This window comes from Saimiri boliviensis, chromosome 1 (genome assembly GCF_048565385.1).
Source record: "Saimiri boliviensis isolate mSaiBol1 chromosome 1, mSaiBol1.pri, whole genome shotgun sequence".
NCBI classification, from domain to species: Eukaryota; Metazoa; Chordata; class Mammalia; order Primates; family Cebidae; genus Saimiri; species Saimiri boliviensis.
In genome coordinates, this window is record NC_133449.1 from 227,538,364 (window position 1) to 227,561,757 (window position 23,394).

Here is a 23,394-nt window from a genome sequence, read left to right on the forward strand (position 1 = left end):
GTGATTTCGGCTCACTGCAACCTCTGCCTCCTAGGTTCAAGTTCCTGCCTCAGCCTCCTGAGTAGCTGGTATTACAGGCACGTGCCACCATGCCCAGCTGATTTTTATATTTTTAGTAGGGATGGAGTTTCACCATGTTGATCAGGCTGATCTGCAATTCCTGACCTCCTGATTAGCCTGCCTTGGACTCCCAAAGTGCTGGAATTACAGGCGTGAGTCACTGCACCTTTTTTTTTTTTTTCAGAGGCAGGGACTGAATACATCTAAGTTCTGTAATATATTTGCATGCAGAAGAATGAAATTAGACCCTCATCTCATACTACAGACAAAAATCAAACTCAAAATAGACTGAAGACTTAAACATAAGACTTGAAACCATAGAGGTACTAGAAGAAAACATACGTGAAAAGCTTCATGACATTGCTTTTCACAATGATTTCATGGATATGACCCCAAAAGCATAGGCAACAAAAGCAAAAGTAGTAAGTGGGATAATATCAAACTAAAAAGCTTCTGCAGAAGAAACAATCTGAGAGTGAGGAGACAACCTAGGAAATCAGAGAAAAATATTTACAAAACAAACCTCTGATAAGGGGTTAATATCCAAAATATATAAAGAAACTCAGACAACTCAGTAACAAGAATACAAATAACCCAATTACAAAGTTGGCAAAAGACACGAATAGAAATTCCTCAAAATAAAATATACAAATGGCCAAGAAGTATATGAAAAAAATGCTCAGTGTCGCTAATTATCAGGGAAATGCAAGTTAAAACCCAAATGAGGTATCACTTGATACCTGTTAGAATGGCTGTTGTAACAAAACACAAGAGCTAAGTGTTGGTGAGGATGTGGATGAACAAGAACCCTTGTACGCTGTTGCTGGAAATATAAATTAGTACAGCTATTATGAAAAACAGTATGGAGGTTTCTCAAAAAAATTAAAAATAGAACTACCATATGATCTAGCAATCCCACTATATATATGCACTAGGAATGAAATTAGTATGTCAAAGAGATAGCTGCATTCCTGTGTTCATTGGGAATGCTATTCAACCTTTAAAAAGAAGGAAATTCTGTTGTTATGCAAATTTGTTTTTTAAATTTTACTTTAAGTTCTGTAATACATGTTCAGAATGTGCAGATTTTTTATATAGGCATGCATGTGCCATGGTGGTTTGCTGCACCTATCAACCTGTCATCTAGATTTTAAGCCCCGCATTCAATAGGTATTGGTCCTAATGCTCTCCCTTACGTTGCTCTCCAACCCCCGGCAGGCTCCACTGTATGTTGTTCCCCTCCCTGTGTCCATGTGTTCTCATTGTTCAACTCCCACTTACGAGTGAGCATGTGCAGTGTTTGGTTTTCTTTTCCTGTGTTAGTTTGCTGAGAATGATGGCTTCCAGCTTCATCTGTGTCCCTGCAGAGAACGTGATGTCATTCTTTTTTATGGCTGCATAAGTATTCTATGGTGTATATGTGCTACATTTTCTTTTTTCAGTCTATCTTTGATGGGCATTTGTGTTGGTTCCAAGTCTTTGCTATTGTAAATAGTATTTCAGTAAACATACATGTACATATGTCTTTATAATAGAATGATTTATAATTCTTTGGGTTTATACCCAGTAATGGGATTGCTAGGTCAAATGGTATTTCTAGTTTTAGATTCTAGAGGAATCATCATACTGTCTCCACAATGGTTGAACTAATTTACAATCCCACCGACAGTGTAAAAGTGTTCCTGTTTCTCCACAGCCTCACCAGCGTCTATTGTCTCCTGACTTTTTAGTGATCGCCATTCTGACTGGTATGAGATGATATTTCATTGTGGTTTTGATTTGCATTTCTCTGATGACCAGTGATGATGAGCTTTTTTTGTATGTTTCTTGGCCGCATAAATGTCTTCTCTGGGAAGGGTCTATTTGTATACTTTGCCCACTTTTTGATGGGGTTGTTTTTTTCCTGTAAACTTATTTAAGTCCCTTGTAGATTCTGGATATTAGACCTTTGTCATATGGGTAGATTGCAAAAGTTTTCTCCCATTCTGTGGGTTGCTTGTTCACTCTGATGATAGTTTCTTTTGTGTGAAGAAGCTCTTTAGTTATATTAGGTCCCATTTGTCAATTTTGGCTTTTGTTGCCATTGCTTTTGGTGTTTTAGTCATGAAGTCTTTGCCCATGCCTATGTCCTGAATGGTATTGCCTAGGTTTTCTTCTAGGGTTTTTATGGTTTGGTATGTTACATTTAAGTCTTTACTCCATCTTGAGTTAATTTTTGTTTAAGATATAAGGAAGAGGCCGGGCGCGGTGGCTCAAGCCTGTAATCCCAGCACTTTGGGAGGCCGAGGCGGGTGGATCACGAGGTCAAGAGATTGAGACCATCCTGGTCAACATGGTGAAACCCCGTCTCTACTAAAAATACAAAAAATTAGCTGGGCATGGTGGTGCGTGCCTGTAATCCCAGCTACTCAGGAGGCTGAGGCAGGAGAATTGCCTGAACCCAGGAGGCAGAGGTTATGGTGAGCCAAGATCGTGCCATTGCACTCCAGCCTGGGTAACAAGAGCGAAACTCTGTCTTAAAAAGAAAAAAAGAAAAGAAAAAAAAAGATGTAAGGAAGAGGTCCAGTTTCAGTTTTCTGCATGTGACTAGTCAGTTTTCCCAGCACCATTTATTAGATGGGAATCCTTTCCCCATTGCTTGTTTTTGTCAGGTTTGTCAAAGAACAGATGGTTGTAGATATGTGATGTTATTTCTGAGGTCTCTGTTCTTTTCCATTGGTCTATATCTCTGTTTTGGTACTAGTACCATGTTGTTTTGGTTATTGTAGCCTTGAAATATAGTTTGAAGTCTGGTAGCATGATGCCTCCAGCTTTGTTCTTTTTGCTTAGGATTGTCTTGGCTATGTGGGCTCTTTTTTGGTTTCATATGAAATTTAAAGTAGTTTTTTTCTAGTTCTGTGAAGAAAGTCAATGGTAGCTTGATGGGAATAGCATTTGCATCTATAAATTACTTTGGGCAGTATGGCCATTTTCATGATATTGATTCTTCCTAGCCATAAGCATGGAATGTTGTTCCATTTGTTTGTGTCCTCTCTTATTTCCTTGAGCAGGGGTGTGTAGTTCTCCTTGTGGAGGTCCTTCATGTCCCTTGTAAGTTGTATTCCTAGGTATTTTATTCCCTTTGTAGCAATTGTGAATGGGAGTTAATTAATGATTTGGCTCTCTACTTGTCTATTGTTGGTGTTTAGGAATGCTTGTGATTTTGGCACATTGATTTTGTATCCTGAGACTTTGCTGAAGTTGCTTATCAGCTTAAGGAGTTTTGGAGCTGAGACAAGGGGGTTTTCTAAATATAGAGTCATGTTATCTGCAAACAGAGACAACTAGACTACTCTCTTCCTATTTAAATACACTTTATTTCTTTCTCTTGCCTGATTGCCCTGGCCAGAACTTCCAATACTATGTTGAATAGGAGTGGTGAGAGAGGGCATCCTTGTCTTGTGCAGTTTTCAAAGGGAATGCTTCCAGCTTGTGCGCATTTAGTATGATATTGGCTATGGGTTTGTCATAAATTGCTCTTATTATTTTGAGATCTGTTCCATCAATACCTAATTTATTGAGAGTTTTTAACATGAATAGATGTTGAATTTTATCGAAGGCCTTTTCTGCATCTACTGAGATAATCATGTGGTTTTGTCATTGATTCTGTTTATGTGATGGATTGTGTTTATTGATTTGCAAATGTTGTACCAGCCTTGCATCCCAGAGATGAAACCGACTTGATGGTGGTAGATAAGCTTTTGATGTGCTGCTGGATTTGGTTTGCCAGCATTTTATTGAGGATTTTTGCGTTGACGTTCATCAGGGAAATCCTCTCTTTTTGACAACATGGATGAACCTGGAGGATATTATGTTAAGTGAAATAATTGAGGCAGAGAAAGACAAATACTGTATAATCTCACTTATACAGTCAGTCCTTACTATCTGTGGGTTCTGCATCCAAGGATAAAAAATATATGGAAAAAAAATCATACAACAATAAAAAATAATACAACATAAAAAATACAGTATAACTATTTACATAGCATTTACATTGTATTGGGTATTAGAGTAATCTAGAGATGATTTAACACAGGCATCCCCAAACTTTTAACACAGGGGGCCAGTTCACTGTCCCTCAGACCGTTGGAGGGCTGCCACATACTGTGCTCCTCTCACTGACCACCAGTGAAAGAAGTGCCCCTTCCTGAAATGCGGCGGGGGGCCGGATAAATAGCCTCAGGGAGCCACATGCGGCCTGCAGGCTGTAGTTTGGGGACACCTGATTTAACATATGCAGGAGAATGCGTGTAGGTTATATGTAGATTCTATGCCATTTTACGTCAGGGACTTGAGCATCTGTGGATTTTGGTAGCTATGGGGGAATTAGAGTCAATTCCTGTGGATACTGTGGGATGCTTGTATTTTTGATCCCAGCTTCGTTCAGTCCAACCATGTGGAACTCACAGATAAGAGGCCCAACTGTATAGAATCTAAAAACATTGAATCCATGGAAGCAGCATAGAATGGCGGTTACCATGGGCTGGCAGTAGGGAGGATTTCGGAGATGTTGGTCTAAAATAACAAAAGTTCAGTTAGTTAGATAGTAGGAATACATTCAAGAGATCTGTTGTACAATGTGGTAATGTGGTGACTAAAGGTATTAATAGCAATGTGTTATGTATTTGAAAGTTGCTGAGAGAGTAGATTTTAAGTGCTCTCACCACACACAGAAAAGATAAATATGTGAGGTAATGGATATGTGAATTGGCTTGATTTAGTCATTTCACAGTGTATACATGTATCAAGATATCATGTTTTATATTATAAATATTTATATGACAAATAAAACTTTATACAATTTGTATTTATCAATTAAAAAATAAAGTTGCTGTTATGTTCTCAAACTTTTATTTTAAATAGCTAAATGCTCCTTCCCTCCAAAAAACCTGATTAAAATTAAGTCAGACAACAAACTATGAAAAAATATTTGTAGAAAATATACTGAAGTTTTAATATTTTTTATATAGCCAAATACCTTAGATATTTGTTTAGAGTACCACAAAGTTCATTCTTTTACTGGAGACACAAAGTTACCATTATGAGTGTTGATTGGAGGGCAGTACTGTAATCATGCCTTCTGAGGGAGGCACAGGGATGTTTGGCCCAGCTCCAAGTTGGCCATACTAGTTTCACTGCTTAGTTTTTCTGTCCCATTCATACTAGTTGGACTTCTTCTGTTACTTCTTACTTTTATTAATGTTTCTACCAGTAGCTGTAACTCTTATTTCCTTCCACTCTTTTCCTACACACATTGGATATAATTGGAGAGTTTTAAATTTTAATAATGAATTATGAGCATTTCTTCATATCATTAAACATTTGGCAAAAATGTATTTCCCCATCACATGTATATATCATAATCTAATTATTTCTCTTTTCTCAGATATTTATATTGCCAGTTTTTCACTGTTATAATTTTGTCCCAAGCATCATTATAAATTGTTTGACTTTCTGATTCTTTAGAATAGTATTTTAGAATAAATATTGCTAGGATATAAAGGATGTAAAGGTTTAGTATTTAATTTTTTATTGCTTGTTTATTTCTTTCTAAATAGGAAATGTAAGCTCAGGGGAAATAATCAAACAGAAGAAAAGTTATAAGGTTAAAAAGTCTCCCTCTTATTCTAGGCCCCCAGTCTCTAGGAAAAAAGGTCTGTAATAAAAGATATGATTTGAACTCAAATGATTCCATGAGCATGGGAAGCATGAGAACAACTTGTTCCAGTGCTTGTATGTACATAAAGTATTTCTGTAATACAGTTGAGAGCATACTATACAAACTGGTCTGCACTTAAAAAAAAAAAAACTTATTACATTCTCACATTGCCATGTTATTTCCCTGGAAAACTGTACCATTTACACTTCCACATTTCACTCTTATAGACACTGAATGCTTTAATGTTTCTAAAGTCTTTGCTACATTCATTAGTGAAAATTAAAAATTCTTTTTATCACTAGGAGGTTGAACTTCTTTTTTTGGAGTTACTTACTGACTATATGTAACCATTCTTCATTTTCATACCTTGGTCATTATTTGAAAATTAAGATCTTCATAGGTCTTCATATTCTGACATGTCATTTTATTTGTGCTCTTTATATATTAAACATATTAGCCTTGACACAAATATGTATATATTAAATAGGATTACAGATCCTATTTTCTCAGTTCTTTATTGCTTTTTAATTTTATTTTTGTAGGGACAGCAGTTGAACGCTTTTATGTATTTCTTAATTTTTATATATCTGGCCAGGCGCAATGGCTCATGCCTGTAATCCCAGCACTTTGGGAGGCTGAGGTGGGCAGATCATGAGATCAAGAGATCGAGGTGACCAACCTGGCCAACATGGTGAAACCGCACCTCTACTAAAAATACAAAAATTAGCTGGGCATGGTAGCATGCACCTGTAGTCCTAGCTGCTTGGGAGACTGAGGCAGGAGAATCACTTGAACCCGGGAGGCAGAGGTTACAGTGAACTGAGACCACGCCATTGTACTCCAGCCTGGTGACAGAGAGTTTTGTCTCAAAAAAAAATTTTTTTTAAATATATCTTTAATTCCATTCTAATTGTATATGTTTTAATTTAAAAAACTGTCTTTTGTTAGAATCGTGCAAAATAAAGAGTAAGTGGGGCCCTCCCACTCTTAAAAAACAGAAAATTGAACTGAAGACCTATTCTAATCCAAATTACTATAGGTATTGAATTCATGAAGCCTCGTTGAAGGAGATTTTACTGTCAGACCTGGAGACTGATACAATTCGAATTGTGGAATTTTATCACTTGGTTATTGTGTCCAGTCTGTCTCTCACTGCAGTTGCGAGTGCACATGTGTGTAGTTGAGGGACAGTGAGTCTACTGTGCATCACATGTGTAGCTGTTATATAATGACCTCAGGCTTTGCTTCTTCTCTGTGTTCTTCCCATCTTAATCTCTACCTTTGTTCTTATTTTTAAACATTAGGTGCCTATAGTGACCATGGAGTAAAGAAGGTTTTGAGCTGTAGCAGATAAATTTTGCATTTATGGCTTTGGCTCCCTCCCTAGAATTGTTGGTAATTATTTTGATGACTTGGTCATTGATATCCAGTTTAAAATTAGAATGAAATGAAGATAATTTAAAGATATATGATCTATGAATCATTGATAGGCTTTTTCATTAATCAATGTTTAAAAAAAAAGACTGGTTCTACTTTTTGCAGCTTACTCTTACTGTATTTGTTAATTTGTTTCTATATGTTTAGATCACATAAGCTGCTGTGCTAAATAGCCACTCTGTATTTTAATAAAGTACTTAAATTTCTTAAAGATCATAGAAAGGAAAAGGAAAATGCTAATTCGAAAGTATTACTGTTTAAATATTTGTGTATTCAATATTTATCTTTAAATTTTCACTGTTCAGTAGTCCAAATGTTGCCTTTTTCTTTCTTTTCATGTTTTTATTAAGACATAAGATCTGGGTTTGTTGTTTATATTGGAGGACAATGATGCCATCATAGCTCACTGCAGCCTTGAACTCCTGGGCTAAGGTGATCCTCCTGCCTCAGCCTCCCAAATCAATGGGACTGCAGGTGTGTGCCGTCACACTTGGCTAATTTTTAAAATATAAGTATATAAAATTAATATATAAAATATGTATTATATAAATATGTATTTTATATATATATATATATTTTAGAGATGGGGTCTTTCTCTGTTGCCCAGGCTTGTCTCAAACTCCGGGGCTCAAGCTGTCCTCCTGCCTCAGCCTTCCAAAGTGCTGGGATTATTCCCAGGCATGAGCCACTATGTCCTCCTCAAAATGTTGCCTTCTTATGTTCGGTGATTTCACAGGACTAGACAGGATACCAAGCTGTGATTTACCTGCATGAATGGAAAGTGTCACTTTTCACTGCCAGAATTATTTGTGTTCAGACAGCATCTTTTATGACAGGGCTTTCCCCCCAGAACTTTCTGGATTTTTATTGCTGGTGGACCAGGGTCCTTTTGTGGGGGAGCTAATGGGAAACACATGGTATCTATATCTGAAGCTACAGCAAATGTGATAGCTCCTGCTCTTGCTGTGACTCCTGGTGGTTCCTCCAGAGCAGGAAGGAGGAAAGAAAGGAATGACAAATGTGGGAGAGAGAGTGTCCTTAGAATCCAATACATGATTTCATTACTGACCAGAATTGTAACAATTGTTATTACTTACTGTGCTTTCTAATCCTTTTGACAATACAAGCAAAATATTACTCCTCCCGTTTGACACATAAGGAAACTATTCCTTTCAAGGTGAAGGTATTATGAAAACAGATGGAGAAGGTGAATTTAACTTTAGACTTGGTCAATTTAAGAGAGAAACATATTTTTAGAAACAAACTGGCCAGGCCCAGTCACTCATGCCTGTAACATCAGCAGTATGGGAATCCTAGACAGGAGGAACTCTTGAGTCCAGGAGTTTGGGACCCGCGTTGGCAACATAGCAAGACCCTGTCTCTACAAAAAAAAAAAAAATTAAAAATTAGTCGAATGTGGTGGTGTGTGCCTGTAGTTCAAGCTACTCGAGAGGCTGAGGCAGACAGGAAGTTGGCTATGATCACACCAGTGTACTCCAGCCAGATGGTAGAGCAAGACCCCATCTCAAAAAACCAGACCAAGGCCGGGCGCGGTGGCTCAAGCTTGTAATCCCAGCACTTTGGGAGGCCGAGGCAGGTGGATCACGAGGTCGAGAGATCGAGACCATCCTGGTCAACATGGTGAAACCCCGTCTCTACTAAAAATACAAAAAATTAGCTGGGCATGGTGGCGCGTGCCTGTAATCCCAGCTACTCAGGAGGCTGAGGCAGGAGAATTGCCTGAACCCAGGAGGCGGAGGTTGCGGTGAGCCGAGATCGCGCCATTGCACTCCAGCCTGGGTAACAAGAGCGAAACTCCGTCTCAAAAAAAAAAAAAACCAAAAAAAAAAAAACCAGACCAAAACAAAAAACACCAAACTTCAAACAGTTTAGTTTGGAGAAGCAGGTTTGGAACTTGGGACAGAGGATAGCGCTATAGGGATAGCTTTGGAAAATCCTATGCACAGAGGTGATAATTAAAATATTGGAGATTGGTTCTCTCCATCTAACAGAGGACTAATATCTAGAATCTACAAGGAACTTAAACAAATTTACAAGAAAGAAATAACCCCATCAAAGGATGTGTGAAGGATATGAACAGACACTTCTCAACAGAAGACATTTGTGTGGCCAACAAACATATGAGAAAAAGCTCATTATCACCGGTCATTAGAGAAATGCCAATCAAAACCTCTGTGAGATACTATCTCACACCAGTTAGAATGGCAATCATTAAAAAGTCGGTAAACAACAGATACTAGAGAGGATGTAGAGAAATAGAATCCTCTTACGCTTCTGGTGGGAGTGTAAATTAGTTCAACCATTGTGGAAGACAGTGTGGTGATTCCTCAAGAATCTAGAATCAGAAATATCATTTGACCCAGCAATCCCATTATTGGGTATATGCTCAAAGGATTATAAATCATTCTGCTGTAAAGACATATGCACATGTATGTTTATTGCAGCACTATTCACAAAGCAAAGACTTGGACCAACTCAAATGCCCATCAAAGATAGACAGAATAAAGAAAATGTGGCACATATATGCTGTGGAATACTATGCAGCCGTATAAAGGGATGAGTTCATGTCATTTGCAGGGACATGGATGAAGCTGGAAACCATCATTCTTAGCAAACTAACATAGGAACAGAAAACCAAACACCTCATGTTCTCACTCATAACATGAGTTATGAGTGACCACAATAAAGGTGGTCCACCAAGTTTGGGGAGTTTATTGAGACTCCCACATGAATGTAGGAGTCAAACAATGAGAACACATAGAACATCCCATACCAGGGCCTGTCAGGGTTGAGGGGCTAGAAGAGGGATAGGATTAGAAGAAATACCTAATGTAGATGATGGGTTGATGGGTGCAGCAAACCACCATGGCATGTGGACACCTATGTAACCTGTATGTTCAGCACATGTATCCCAGAACTTAAGTATAATAATAATAAAAAAGAATGATACAATGGACTTGGGCATTGTGGGGAAAGGGTGGGAGGAGGTTAAGGGATAAAAGACTACAAATTGGGTTTAGTATATACTGTTCGGGTAATGCATGCACCAAAATCTCACAAATCATCACTAAAGAACTTACTCATGCAACCAAACACTGCCTGTTCGCCAAAAACCTATGAAAATTTTTTAAAAAATGGAGATTGCTGATCATGTATTATGGAGTCATCATGGCAGTGGAGTTAATTAGTTGTTCACCCGTGCTCCCTAACACTCTTTTTGGAACATAGATTCTGATTGCCTGAGAAGCATTAATTTTGTTCAAAGGAGATTGCAAAACACGAATATATGAGGTAGCATTATAGAGAGGTTTTCTCAGCCTAGTCCCACTTCATCACCCTCTTGGTGATGAGCTGCTACAGCACAGATTCTAATGGTAGGAGGATGGGCTCACACCCTTGGAAGATACTTGAGAATCTCCAGTAGAAACCCTTATCCCGTATTTTTCTTAGTCCCTTCCAATACATTTTTTTGAATCACTGTTTTAGACTTAGAGAGAAGGTGGGAACTATCACTTTTAATTTTACTTGTAAAGAGGTATCCGTTTTGTTACTTAGGTAAGGAAAACTTAGAAGAAATATATTACCCCCATTAATATGAAAAAGAAGACATTACAAGGAAGTAACTCTTATCTTAAAGGAATGGGGTTTATTGAAAGGACACAGCCACAGATGTACTCTGGCCTTTACCGTTCTGAGATGTGTTCCCTCCCTACCAGGCCCGTCATGGTGTCCCTGTTTCATTCACTGTGCCTCTCACTTCGAAACTCCCCAAACTTGGTGGACCACCTTTATTGTTCAGCCTTTTACTTAGCCCAGGATTGCTTTCCTGACAACTGGTTTGGCTCTAGGCCCAAGGTTTGTAAGCCACAGGAAGTTATTTGAGGCTATGTTTTGCTCAGGCAGTAGGACAGGACTGCCACTGGCAGGGAATTTTGAGGCTCCACAGTCTATCCAAGAAGTTTTTACAAATATTCTTGTTTTCCAAGACAAAATTTGCCATCATGGGCACTGAATCATGTGGTAGAGTTGAGTGTGACTAGAGGAGGGAACAAGGTATGGGGTATGTGTTTGAAGAATGTGTGGTAAGAATCACCAGCAGGATTGCTTGTTTGAAACTACAGAAATACTCCAATTTCTTGTATCCCTTTTGATGTACTTTGGGTGATAAGCCACACTTACACAGGGAGATGCTGCTACTGAAAGGAGCCTGCTAGATCCCTTGTTGTGTTAGGGTAGGAAAAAGAGTTGAGATGCACTGATCTAGGAAGTGTCATTCAGTTTGAATATGTTAGGAGATGTTTCCAAATTAGATTCATCCTCACTGTCAGTTGTGAGTAACTTTAACAAGTCTACTCTCTCAAGGTGCTTAGTAGCTACAGAATAACTCTCATTTCAAGTATTTGGCAACTTTGGAATGGGGAAATAATTAAATGGACAGAGCAATTAAATTTGTACACACTTTGTCTTTTCATGACAGATGCATATGTTTTTATGAAAATAAAGAAAATACTCATTTTTGTAAGTGCCATCAATCTTTAACAGTCAAAAATTTGCTTGGCAAGAGAAGTAGTACAACTATACAGAATTGTGGTTATTGTTACATTGTATTGTTTACTGTAAACCTGGCTCAATATTGGTAAATATAGTGTAGTAGAAACTGAACTGTTGTGAGCTATCTGGGCATTGGTCCAAGATATCATTAAAAATACTGCCTCAGACTAATTTGGGTTTATGAATAATATTTTGTTAACAGCTCAACTGAAATTGAGCCACATGGTGTAGCCTAAAAATTCTGAATCCACAAGATAATGAGAGTAGTTTGTGTATACAACACATTCAGTATTCTATATCTGAGCTATAAATGTATACATAATTTTGTTAACCTTTGAACTGTAAGCTCCCATATGTTTAATATGATCTGATATCTTTAAAGTTTACATAATGCTGTAGTTTGCTGTGAATTTGAATGCCTTATAAACTAAAGTATTACCGGTTTAATAAATCTAAAAAATAAGGAGAAATTGCTGAGCAAATATTAAAATGGATATTCAACACAGGTTTTGGCTTATGGTTCTACAAACAACTAGAATTTAACATTCGCCAAACAGATTGAAGGACAGACATAAAGTGTTGGGAAAGTCCACTAACTTATTTCTTTTACTAATGAAAGGTAATTATGCCTTCAAATGGAATTTAGAGATTGTTAATAGTAGATATAGCAAAGGGAATGAGCTGATAAGTGAGATGATTCAAGAAAAAAATCTCTATATATTTCTTATCAAGAAAAGATACATTTGTCTTTTTCTTCATGTGCTATTTTTAATTAGTTTAAGTTCTTTCTGAACATACATGTATTATTAATAATTCCTATTGAAATGGTATGGGAAGGATTTATTTTTGGTCACTGTTAGTGTGTAAAATATTTCAACAATGGAAAGAAGATATATGCATTTTTTTTTTTTTTTTTGAGATGGAGTCTTACCCTGTCACCCAGTCTGTAGTGCAGTGGCACCATCTTGGCTCACTGCAGCTTCTGCCTCTGGGTTCAAACAATTCTCCTGCCTCAGCCTCCCAAGTGGGAGGGATTACAGGCTCCCGCCACCACACCCAGCTAATTTTTGTGTTTTTAGTAGAGACGGGGTTTCACCGTGTTGGCCAGGCTGTTCTTGAACTCCTGACCTTGTGATCCACCCATCTCAGCCTTCCAAAGTGCTAGGATTACAGGCATGAGCCACCGTGCCTGGCCAATATGTGCATTATTTAAAGAATGAATTTTAATATTCTTCTTCTCAATAAATATTTTATTTGTTTTCCAGGTTAGCACTCTACGTATATGAATATCTGCTCCATGTAGGAGCTCAGAAATCAGCCCAAACATTTTTATCAGAGGTATGTTGTATATATTTTCTGTCTTGCATTTTGGTCTTATATAAATGAATGAAAAACATACTATAACAATTATTTGAAAAAGTTTTATTGTTACGTATTATATAGTTAATTCTCAATTTTCAGTATACATAGTATAAGTAGATTATATATAAACATTTTTATCCCCAAATGTCACTTCTGTGCCACTAAACCTAGTCAACTTTCCAGCCATTTTCTCCTTTTAGAAATGGAAAGTAATAGTAGCATGGCAACAATAATCAAGAAAGCAAATTTTAAAAATTTGCTTTAAAAAATTTGTGAGAGTTATAAACCCTCCACCATATTTCTAGTTCTGACAATATCATAATTTTGGAAAATGTGGGTTTTGTTTGTTTTTCTTTTGTATGGATAATAGCTGATTGATTTTAGTTAGAAAACATTTTGATAACCTTATTTCAAGTTCTTCTCTTTCTCTTCTCCACCTTCACTTTCTTTCTTTCTTTAAAAAATTTCAACTTTTATTTCAGATAAGGGGGTACATGTGCAGGTTTGTTACATGGGCATATAATGTGCTGCTGAGGTTTGGGGTATAGATCATCTCATCAGGTAGTAAGCATAGCAGCCAATAGGTAGTTTGCCATCCATACTCCCCTCCCTCCCTCTCACCTCTAGTCTGTAGTGTCTAGTGTTCTCATGTTCATGTCCATGTGTGCTCAATGTTTAGCTCCCACTTAGAAGTGAGAATGTGCAGTATTTGATTTTCTGTCCCTGTGTTAATTTGTTTAGTATTATGGCCTCCAGCTTGTTCCATCTTGCTCAAAAAGACATGATTTCATTCTTTTTTAGTCTGTGTAGTATTCCATGGTCTATATGTACCCCATCTTCCTCTAATCTACCACTGATAGGCACCTAGGTTGATTGGGATTTGACTTTTCTTACAATGGTGCTTCTTTTTCTCCTGTCTATGAGGATGATGAGGATTTTATTGAGCTCTGTTATGTGCCAGGCACACAATCTGCCAAGGTATTTTACATATATTATCTCTGATTCTTATAAGAAATTTGCAAAGCAAGTTATATTATTTCTGTTTTACTGATGAGAACAACACGGCTCAAAGTGTTTATATAGCTGGTTCATGGTCACACAGCTTAGTTAGTATGAAACTAGAATTCAGACTCAGGTCTATGTGAATTCCAATGTTTTGGTTTTTCCTCTATATCTGTGCTGTCTAATGTGATAAACACTAGCCATATATGGATTTTTGAGCATTTGAAATAAGAAGTGCTATATGTGTGAAGTACACACTGGATTTTGAAGACAGTGTGAACAAAAGCATATAAAATATCATTAATAATTTCAAAATTTTGGTCATTGCAGTGATATTTTGCCTATATTAGGTAAAATAAAATATATTACCAAAATTAATTTTACCTTTTCTTTTTAAATGTGGCTATTAAAAGCTTTAAATTAGATGATAGCACATTATATTCCTGTATCAAAATATGTACCCCATAAATATATGTACTACTATGTACCCATAAAAATTACAAAATAAAAAAAATTTAAATTCTACATGTGGCTCTTATTTGTGGCACATGTTTGTATTTCTGTTGGACAGTGCCGCTTGAAATTATATCATCTCTGGTGATCTCACCAGTTTGGTCCCCAGCACATCAGGAGCACTATAGACAACTCATTGCCAGTAGTTCCCTGCCTGAAGTATAGCCTTCTTGAGATTCAGCTGCTCCTCAAAAGTAAACAAACACACACAACCCCCAGTCTTATTTCTAATTAATTAGTATATATAAATTTATAGGGCTTATTTGCAGATAAGGAATTTTAGAGGTTTGGCCAGAACATGTAAGAACTTACTTGTTTTACTATAGAAGGAATATATGCAGTATAATAAAATTTTGATTTCAAAAGTTTATTCAAATCAAAACAAAAATGTGTTTTATCTATGTTTAATTAAATAATTAATTAGAAGACTTAGGGCTGTGACCTTTCTAAGTCACTTTCACTGATATTATAGAAGTGATTGAGATTGCAAAAAGGATGTCTTTTTGTATACTTAACCACTGTCAACTTTCAGAGTATTTGAAAGAATCTATAGTGGACTGTGGAAATTTTAAATTTTTGTTTTATTGCAGTAGGAACTTAATGGAAGGATTTAATGATCTCTTTCCTTGTATCAAGGACCATTTCAAATTGGCTCACTTTGCTTAATCCTCGGGGGTTCCCAAAACTTTATTTTCTTATCAAAATTATAAGATATTAGATACAGTGATTATTAAACCTCATCTAAAAAGAAAACTGTTGCTAACTTATTCAAGGAATTTCAGGTATTTGGATTCAAATGGATTATGTGGCTTGAGCAAATAACTAGATACTAGACTCCTAGGCTTTGTGCTCAGTGGAAAATGTATATATAGAATTTCTAGGACTATTTGGTGGAAATGAAATTAGACTTTCAGAAGAAATTCACACATATTGACAAGCATTTATCAATATTTTATTTTCTCTGGCTGCATTTTGAATACAAAACTTGAGGTTTTCTCTGAATTATTAGTCTCTGTCACTTTCAAAAGAGGTGTCAGTTAAACTGAAAACAAACTGTTATCACCAAGAAGACACATTATTTCTGGACTTTGGAGATGAGTGCATGTGATTTTCAGAACTGTTCTTTACTTTCTAGGTTGCCAAACTCTGAAAGGCACTGTAAAAATGCATTTTTCAATACCTGAATAACCAATGTAGGGTAATGGCTAAATTAATTGAGCTGTAAGTTTTTCATAATGTAAAATAATAAGTTAGATCTATTTGGACTTAATGGAGATAGACTTCCAAAACATTGTCTAGTAAAAGAAGGAAGCCAAATTATGCCGTGTATCTGGAAACCCCAGATCATAAAGTAATGCTGTATATTTTTGTGGGTACATATTTATGAATGTAAAGTATAGTAAAAATTCTGAATGAATATACATGCCATACTAGTTGTTTCTGGGAATGGGGGTATTAAAGGGATCAAAGGGATTTTATTCTTAGTTGTAGAATTCTTTTAAACAAGGAATACATGTTATTTGCACAGTTATTAAAAATAAAGGAAAGAGAAAGTACATTCTCTTAAATTATCCGAACTTAAAAGATGGAAGTCTGGAGATAGATTTGTGATAAGCCATTGCCGAATATATCCTAGAGTTCTTGATAATTTCATTTGGTTAAATTACAATAGTTTGCTATTTCTTCCCTCACATTTTATGTTCCACAGTATCTAGCTGCTTGGTTTTCCTGTATACCATGGGGCCTCTGTCACCTGGGCTATTTACTCAATGGCATATTCCATCTGCCTAAACTCTCCTCCCCTCTCTACCTTAGAAAGAGCTTTTCCTAGAAAGGTTTTCCCAGGGTTTCGTCTAAGCTGACAGTATATTCTACAGGAACCTGTGCATGAATACTTTTGCATACATGCCAGGAAGTTGGATTTTATCTTTGGCAAAAGGGAGCCTTTGAAGGTTCTAAAGTTAAAAAAAGAAAATGACATCATTAGGTTTGTACTCTGCTGTCTTGATGCCTTTTCCCCCTCTCCATGGATGGTAAAAAAAGGAGAATGTAATATTTTAGAGCTCTGTAGCCTGTTTAGGGTTGCTTTCTCTTTGAGTTTCTCTTGACTCAGGTGGAAAACTTAATTAAGGCTGCTTATTTAGAATGACTTCTTAAGTAGTCTGAGTAGTAAGAAAACAGTCTTACCTGAAGACTAGAAATCCTTTCTAGTTTACCCCCAGGTTTTTACCTAAATCAAAATAGTTTTACAGGAATGTAAAATAGGGAGACCAACTTATTTGAGTTGGTTATTATAATAAAAAGGAAATGATTGAAATGGTACCAATTATTATCAATTATAACATTATTCAATGTTCTCACCCTGGTTCAAGACAAAGTAGACCACTTTTTCCAAATTTGACATTCCCCCTCAGGATGGATGAGGCTACAAATGACCGTGATGTTAATGAGCTCTTCTCAATCAGGTTTTACTGTGCTGGGTCACTTCTGTCGTTAGTATAGGCTTGTTCTTTTGGGTGAAGTTGTGAGAAGGCCAGCTGGAACTCCAGGCATCATCTGAACAAGCAAGATGTGTATCTCAGCTGCCCAATCTTGATTTTCTAAAAATGCCCTTGACCTGGGCTATCAGAAATTATACTGTTCTTGATGGGTTTTGTTATCAGTCAGAAAAGTGGAGTACACTTATTAACCCAGTCATTTTTTTCTTAATTAGATGAAAAAATGCCTAACAATAGAAATCAAAACATTTCTCTAAATAGTTTGTGCCAACTAACTCAGTGTGGCCTCTGATTCATGATAGATTTTAAACCACTACTAGAATCCAAAAGATATAGTTTATGTGGCTTTTCATTTTAAGGGGAGAAAATGGAATATTATTTAGAAATATTCTCAATACAAAGCCCTTTCTCTGCTTTATCTTTGTTATTTTTCAACATTTAATAATTACAAACAGAATGCTAAGGAATCTTCTTTCCAATTCTACATTAACTTTTGTTACTTTACATTCATTAAAAGCTATCCTTTTTCTGGTTATATCACTTCATTATAAAAAGATAATAGCTGATCTTCCTTAAAGTTTTGCATGGTATTCATGTCTCAGAATGAGGCTCAATATCCTTAACAAATGAAATTAAGAATTAGAGTTTTGTAAAGATTCTAGATTTTTTTCCCTTTCTTAAAATTTTTGCATTGTTTATAACTAGCCCTTGTCATAAGTTAGTCTGAAATAGAGGTTTAAGAACAAGTTAGCCTGAAATAGAGGTTTAAAAACATCTAAGGGATTCCTTCTTCAGATTTTATTAGGATTGCTAAATTATTGAGCATCATAGACTCCAAAATTCTATTCTCACCGTTTGTCTTTTACCTATATGAAGAGAGAAAATATTAATTAGTATTTCCTAACCAGTCTCTTGAACTTTGATTTTGAGGCAATACAGTACAGGAGGTAAAAGCAATTTGCTTTGGGCCAGATATCCTGGGTATAAGTTATGTTCTATATTTTATTTACTTTCTCAGTTTCCTAGTTACAAAATGATGATAATTATAATAGTACCTTAATTATGCTGTGGTTTAAATGAGTTAGTATATGTATTACATTGCTTATAATAGTGCCTGGTTTATAGTAAATGCTCAAAAGTGTTGTCTTTTAAAATCTTGGCCAACTTTTTTCTATCTTCTATAGTTTCTTATTTAAAAAAAAAATAGAGGCATAAACATAGGCCTGATGCGTACATGTGTGTTCCAAGTGTCTGTCACTTGGATGGCCCATAATCCTACTGTCTGTTATTACCCTTTCTATCAAAATGGCTCCAGCTCTAATCCCTAATATGTAGGTTATCACAAGTCTTCTCTGGTATCTGTGAGCCTTTATTGGGTGCTTAGGGTTTTTGTGCTGTAATTTCTTGCTCCTGTTGAGTGATTGTAGCCCCACTCTGATTCTCCCTCTTATGAGCGATCCCTTTTTTGTATCTGAAGTGTTCTGTTTTTCTCATGGCTTGAGAGGCCTACTAACTCATTGCTCTTTTGTATGAGAGTCTTACTTAAGGTTGAGGGATAACCAAAAAGATTAAGCATTGTACAATATCGGCACCAACATTAAATTGAATATTAGGCATAGGTTACCTTAAATTATTTGGTCTCCTTGCCACAGGGAATTTTTCACTAGCTGTTTTCCTCAGCATGCCTTTGCCTTCTATCTTGTTGACTTCTCGTAACCTCTCTCATTTTTCCTTTTCTGAATCCTTCCAGACCCCCAAACGTCTTCCCAAGAGACCATTAGCAACTTCCTAAATTCTTATTACATAGAATGTCAAGTATTTGTTTTCCTCTCTGCATTCTTCCTTTCGCACCATTCCTAGGGGCCTCTGTCTTTTTGCATCAAACAATAAAAACAAAAATAGAAACGATCCATTAAGGAGTTTTCCCAATAAAAGGTAGTCCTCTTTAGGAAGACTTCTTCCTTCTAAAAGAAAGCAGCACTGTTCAATGAAACTTTTTGTGATTATGGAAATGGTCTCTAATCTTTGTTGTCTAATAAGGTAGCTGCTAGTTATGTGTCACTATTGAGCACTTTATTTATTTTTTTTATGGTGAAAAGATATACCTATATTTAGTCGCAGTGTCTTGGGCCGCCGGAAGGTGGGTGACGTGCGGGTCTTCTTTTTTTTTTTTTTTTTTTTTGTGGCTGTGGACATCTTTCAACACTGCCTTCTTGGCTTTAAAGCCTTCGCTTTGGCTTCAGCTTTAGAAGGGGCAGGAGCTTCCTTCTTCGCTTTTGGCACCATCTTGCGAAAACTGAGCACTTTAAATATGGCTAGTGCAGCCCCGAGCAACATTCAGTTAATTTTAAACTGAAATAGCCACGTGTGACTATTGGGTATCATGTTGAACAGCACAGTTTTAGATTATCTGCTTCAAAGTATAGTCAGCTTTTTCTTCCTGTTAAACATCTATTGCCTTTAATTTTTTTTTGCATTAAAATGTAAAAATTTTTACTTCAATTTCAATTTTTTTAAATATTTAGTTTAGTGTACAGATGTACAAGAGATTTTAGAAAATTAGTGGGAACAGTAGCTTTTATCTAAATTAGACGTCTCAGGAATTTAAAAACAAACTTATACATAGTTATACAGGTTATTTTCTTAAGACAGGAATTAGTGTTATTTTACGGTATTAAAAATTGTTTTTAGAGGACTGGGCACTGTGGCTCACACCTGTAGTCCTAGTGCTTTTGGAGGCCGAGTCGGGCAGATCACGAGGACAGGCGATCAAGACCATCCTGACCATGGTGAAACCCCGTTTCTACTAAAATACAAAAAAATCAGCCAAGTGTGGTGGTACATGCCTGTAGTCCCAGCTACTCAGGAAGCTGAGGCAGGGGAATTGCTTGAACCTGGAAGACAGAAGTTGCAGTGAGCCAAGATCACGCCACTGCACTCCAGCCTGGCGACAGAGCAAGACTCCATCTCAAAAAAAAAAAAAAAAAAAAAAAATTTTTTTTTGGTTATTGGTTTAAATTAAAAATTACGAAGGATTTATGGGTACCCTGAAAAGTTTGGAGCCCATGACCTTCAAACCTGCTGCTGCGTTGTTGGAGGTGCTGTGGAAGTGGGTCTGGATCTGCTGAAGAGGTCCCACATTGACAAGACTAGAACCCCAAAAAAGGTACTGCTGGCATCCAGAATTGTTCTACCCCTGCTTCACTTTTCCAGCCAGAGGCAGGAAGCTTCTCTTTTTGCTGTTTTTGTTTGTTTGTTTGTTTGTTTTTGTTTTTTTAAATCTCCTTCTAGTGTCTCCTGATGGCAGAACTTAACAGGAAGCCAAATGGCAAGGAAGCTAGGAAACGTAATTTTCAGAATCCCACCCCTAAGTATAGAATGGAGTATAGACGGGTGGGTGTAGGGCTGAGAGATAATAGGTAAATGACCAGTATACCTTGCCAGCAACAAATAAGAATGAAAAATTAAACGAGAGAGAGAGAGAGAGAGAGAGAGTACTTATATACATTTATGTATGTATATCTATAACATTTTTTCTTTTTTGTACAAATGTTATCTACCATTCTGTGCTTTATTTTTTGTTTCACTTGTTAGATTTTGGAAATTGTGTTATATTGTTTCATGAAATGCCGTAATTCTCTTTTTATGGTTGTAGCATATTTTATTCTATGAAATGTGCCATGATATAGTTCACCAGCCCTCTACTGATAGACATTTAGGTATTTCCAGTCCCCATCAGATAGTATATATTTTATAATTAAACCATAAGGCATGTCTTATCCCTATTGATAAACCTTTTGTTCATGATTCAATGTTTGTTTTACATTTATGAAGAAATACTGAAAAAGTTAGATCATATGATAAAAATATATTCATAGATAAGCCTTGAAATTTACATGAAAGTTACAGGAGAATATAGGAATATAGCACCTAGCTGGTCAAATGACAGAAGGAAGCAAGGTAGATAATTAAGCAGCAAAAAGCCTTAGTACTAGGGAAATACACATTTATTCCGGCATAACTGCAGAAGAAAAAACAGAATAAAGAGCAAACGTTGCAAAGATGCCACCCAAAACCTAAATAAGCCTGAAGCCCAAGAAACTCAATACAACAGAAAATACCTCTTCAGAAACAGCAGAAAATTTGTTTTTAACATGACTGCTGACATTTAGGAATATTTTCTGGCCATTCCACAACACTGTCTATCATTAATTCATATTTGCTAAAAAACGAAATTAAACTACATAGAATATAATTTAAAATGAAAGTCCTCTTTTTCCCTTTTCCAGATAATAGTGATTTTTAAATCATTTGATGTGATTTTTATAAACACACACACACATGCCTACAGGCACACATATGTATGTATGTATACTGTCTTTTTCCAAGCAGAAAGGTTTTATGCTATACATAATATTCTCCAACTGTACAAATTTCCATCTTGAAAAACTAGTAGAGCTTGGTTCTCTTTCCAAGTAGCTGTATTCTTTTTAATGATAGCACACTCTTCTGTAGTATGTAAGTATCAAGATTTATTTTACAATCACTACTAGCGTTTCTCAGTTGTTTCTAATTTTCATTTTTTTTCTAGCAATGCTACAATGAATGTGGTTTAGTTTTTTTGTTTGTTTGTTTGTTTGTTTTTTAATATGGAACGCTTCACGAATTTGCGTGTCATTCTTGCGCAGGGGCCATGCTAATCTTCTCTGTATCGTTCCAGTTTTAGCATATGTGCTGCCGAAGCGAGCACTAGTTTTTTACAAGGATTCTATTTTGGCTCTTCTTGAGCACTATTTGATGCTTTCCATAAACAGGTAGTATCTAGAATAGTGATCCATTTGGACTTAGCAATATTTGCTATGTAAACATAGGCCATTTCTTCTGTGGACATACCTAAAACATAGCTTTAAGTGTGGTTCATTCAGTAACTTTAAAAGGATGGATTTTATGTTAACTTCAGTATGATGTACTGAAGTTTTACCTGCTTCTGGCACAGACTTGAAATTTAAGGAGGGAAAGATGGATACTATGTAGTAAAAAGTGTTGTGAGGATAAAATGATGATATATGTGGTGCTTTTTTAGTTTCTCTGAGGAATAATAAGATGTAAAACTGTTTAAAATATAAATGTATTACCTCAGGCTTCTTCTCATAAAAGATCATATCAAATATAAGCCATATAGTTAGTTTCCTGTAGTACTTTATCTCCCAGTATAGCTGGAGATTGGCTGGGAAGTTGTGGAAGTGCGTGATGGGAGGCTGCTTAGGAAGGGTGAGGTGAAGTTGGTTTCATAGACTGGGAGTCTAATTAATCCTACCTCCAGCACACCCTAGCATTGAAACCATAAGTTATGTCAGATTCTTCTTTTAACTGAGTATAGTAAAATCCGCTTTATTTCACAGTCATATTATGTAAAGTCACAATGAACTGAGATGAAACATAAGGACAATACTTTGAAAAATTTGCGGGTCATATGATTAGCATGGTTCTAGTGATTAGGAATATTAGTGTATCTGGCTACACTGGTGAGGGTTTATTCTTGTGTTCTTTCAAGAGGATATCAACTAGTGAAAAAGTGGTAAGAGAAAATATTGAGAGATGGATGAGACATAGGTTTTTGACTAAATTGTAATTTTAGCAGGACATCAGAGTTTTGCCTCTCATAAGTCTCATTAAGTACTATTTCTTATTTTTTATGAACCAAAATAAAATGTTAATGAACTGAAATTATCAGATAAAAGGTGGCATAGATATACGCATTATTTGTTTTACCATTTAGGATAATTAAAATTAGGATTCGGCTTACATTTATGACGTGTTCTGGTTTATTGTTCATATGTAGTTTTTCTAACTTCAAGTTGATTATTTCCTGGAATTTTTCCTTTTAGCTCTTAAAAATGGCTGTTACATTTCTTTCTTTCTTTTTTTTTTTTTTTTTTTTTTTGAGATGGAGTCTCACTTTGTTGCCCAGGCTGGAGTGCAGTGGTGTGATCTTGGCTCACTGCAATCTCTGCCTCCCGGGGTTGAGTGATTCTTCTCCCTCAGCCTCCTAAGTAGCTAGGATTACAGGTACATGCCACCATGCCTGGCTAATTTTTGTATTTTTAGTAGAGATGGGGTTTCACCATGCTGGCCAGGCTGGTCTTGAACTCCTGACCTCAAGTCATCCACCTGCCTTTGCCTCCCAGAGTGCTGGGATTACAGGTGTGAGCCACTATGCCTGGCCACATTTCTAATCTTCAGAAAACTTAT

General features: G+C 36.3%; 1 protein-coding gene and 1 non-coding gene across 9 annotated transcripts in view; one reads left to right on the forward strand and one right to left on the reverse strand.

Moving 5' to 3' along the window:
• SSBP2 (single stranded DNA binding protein 2) overlaps positions 1-23,394 on the forward strand; it is a 342,830-nt gene that overhangs the window by 88,006 nt on the left and 231,430 nt on the right. For 7 of the 8 annotated variants that reach the window (XM_003920795.4, XM_010340775.3, XM_010340761.3 and 4 more), the window contains one exon: positions 13,033-13,105. In XM_003920795.4, the coding sequence (XP_003920844.1) occupies positions 13,033-13,105 (73 nt within the window). Of the gene's footprint in view, positions 1-13,032; positions 13,106-19,833; positions 20,309-23,394 lie in introns of all 8 variants that reach the window. The other variant, XM_074384234.1, reaches the window with a different exon arrangement.
• On the reverse strand, positions 21,786-21,892 carry LOC120365608 (U6 spliceosomal RNA). Its single transcript, XR_005580505.1, has one exon. It is a non-coding gene; the product is annotated as a U6 spliceosomal RNA (small nuclear RNA).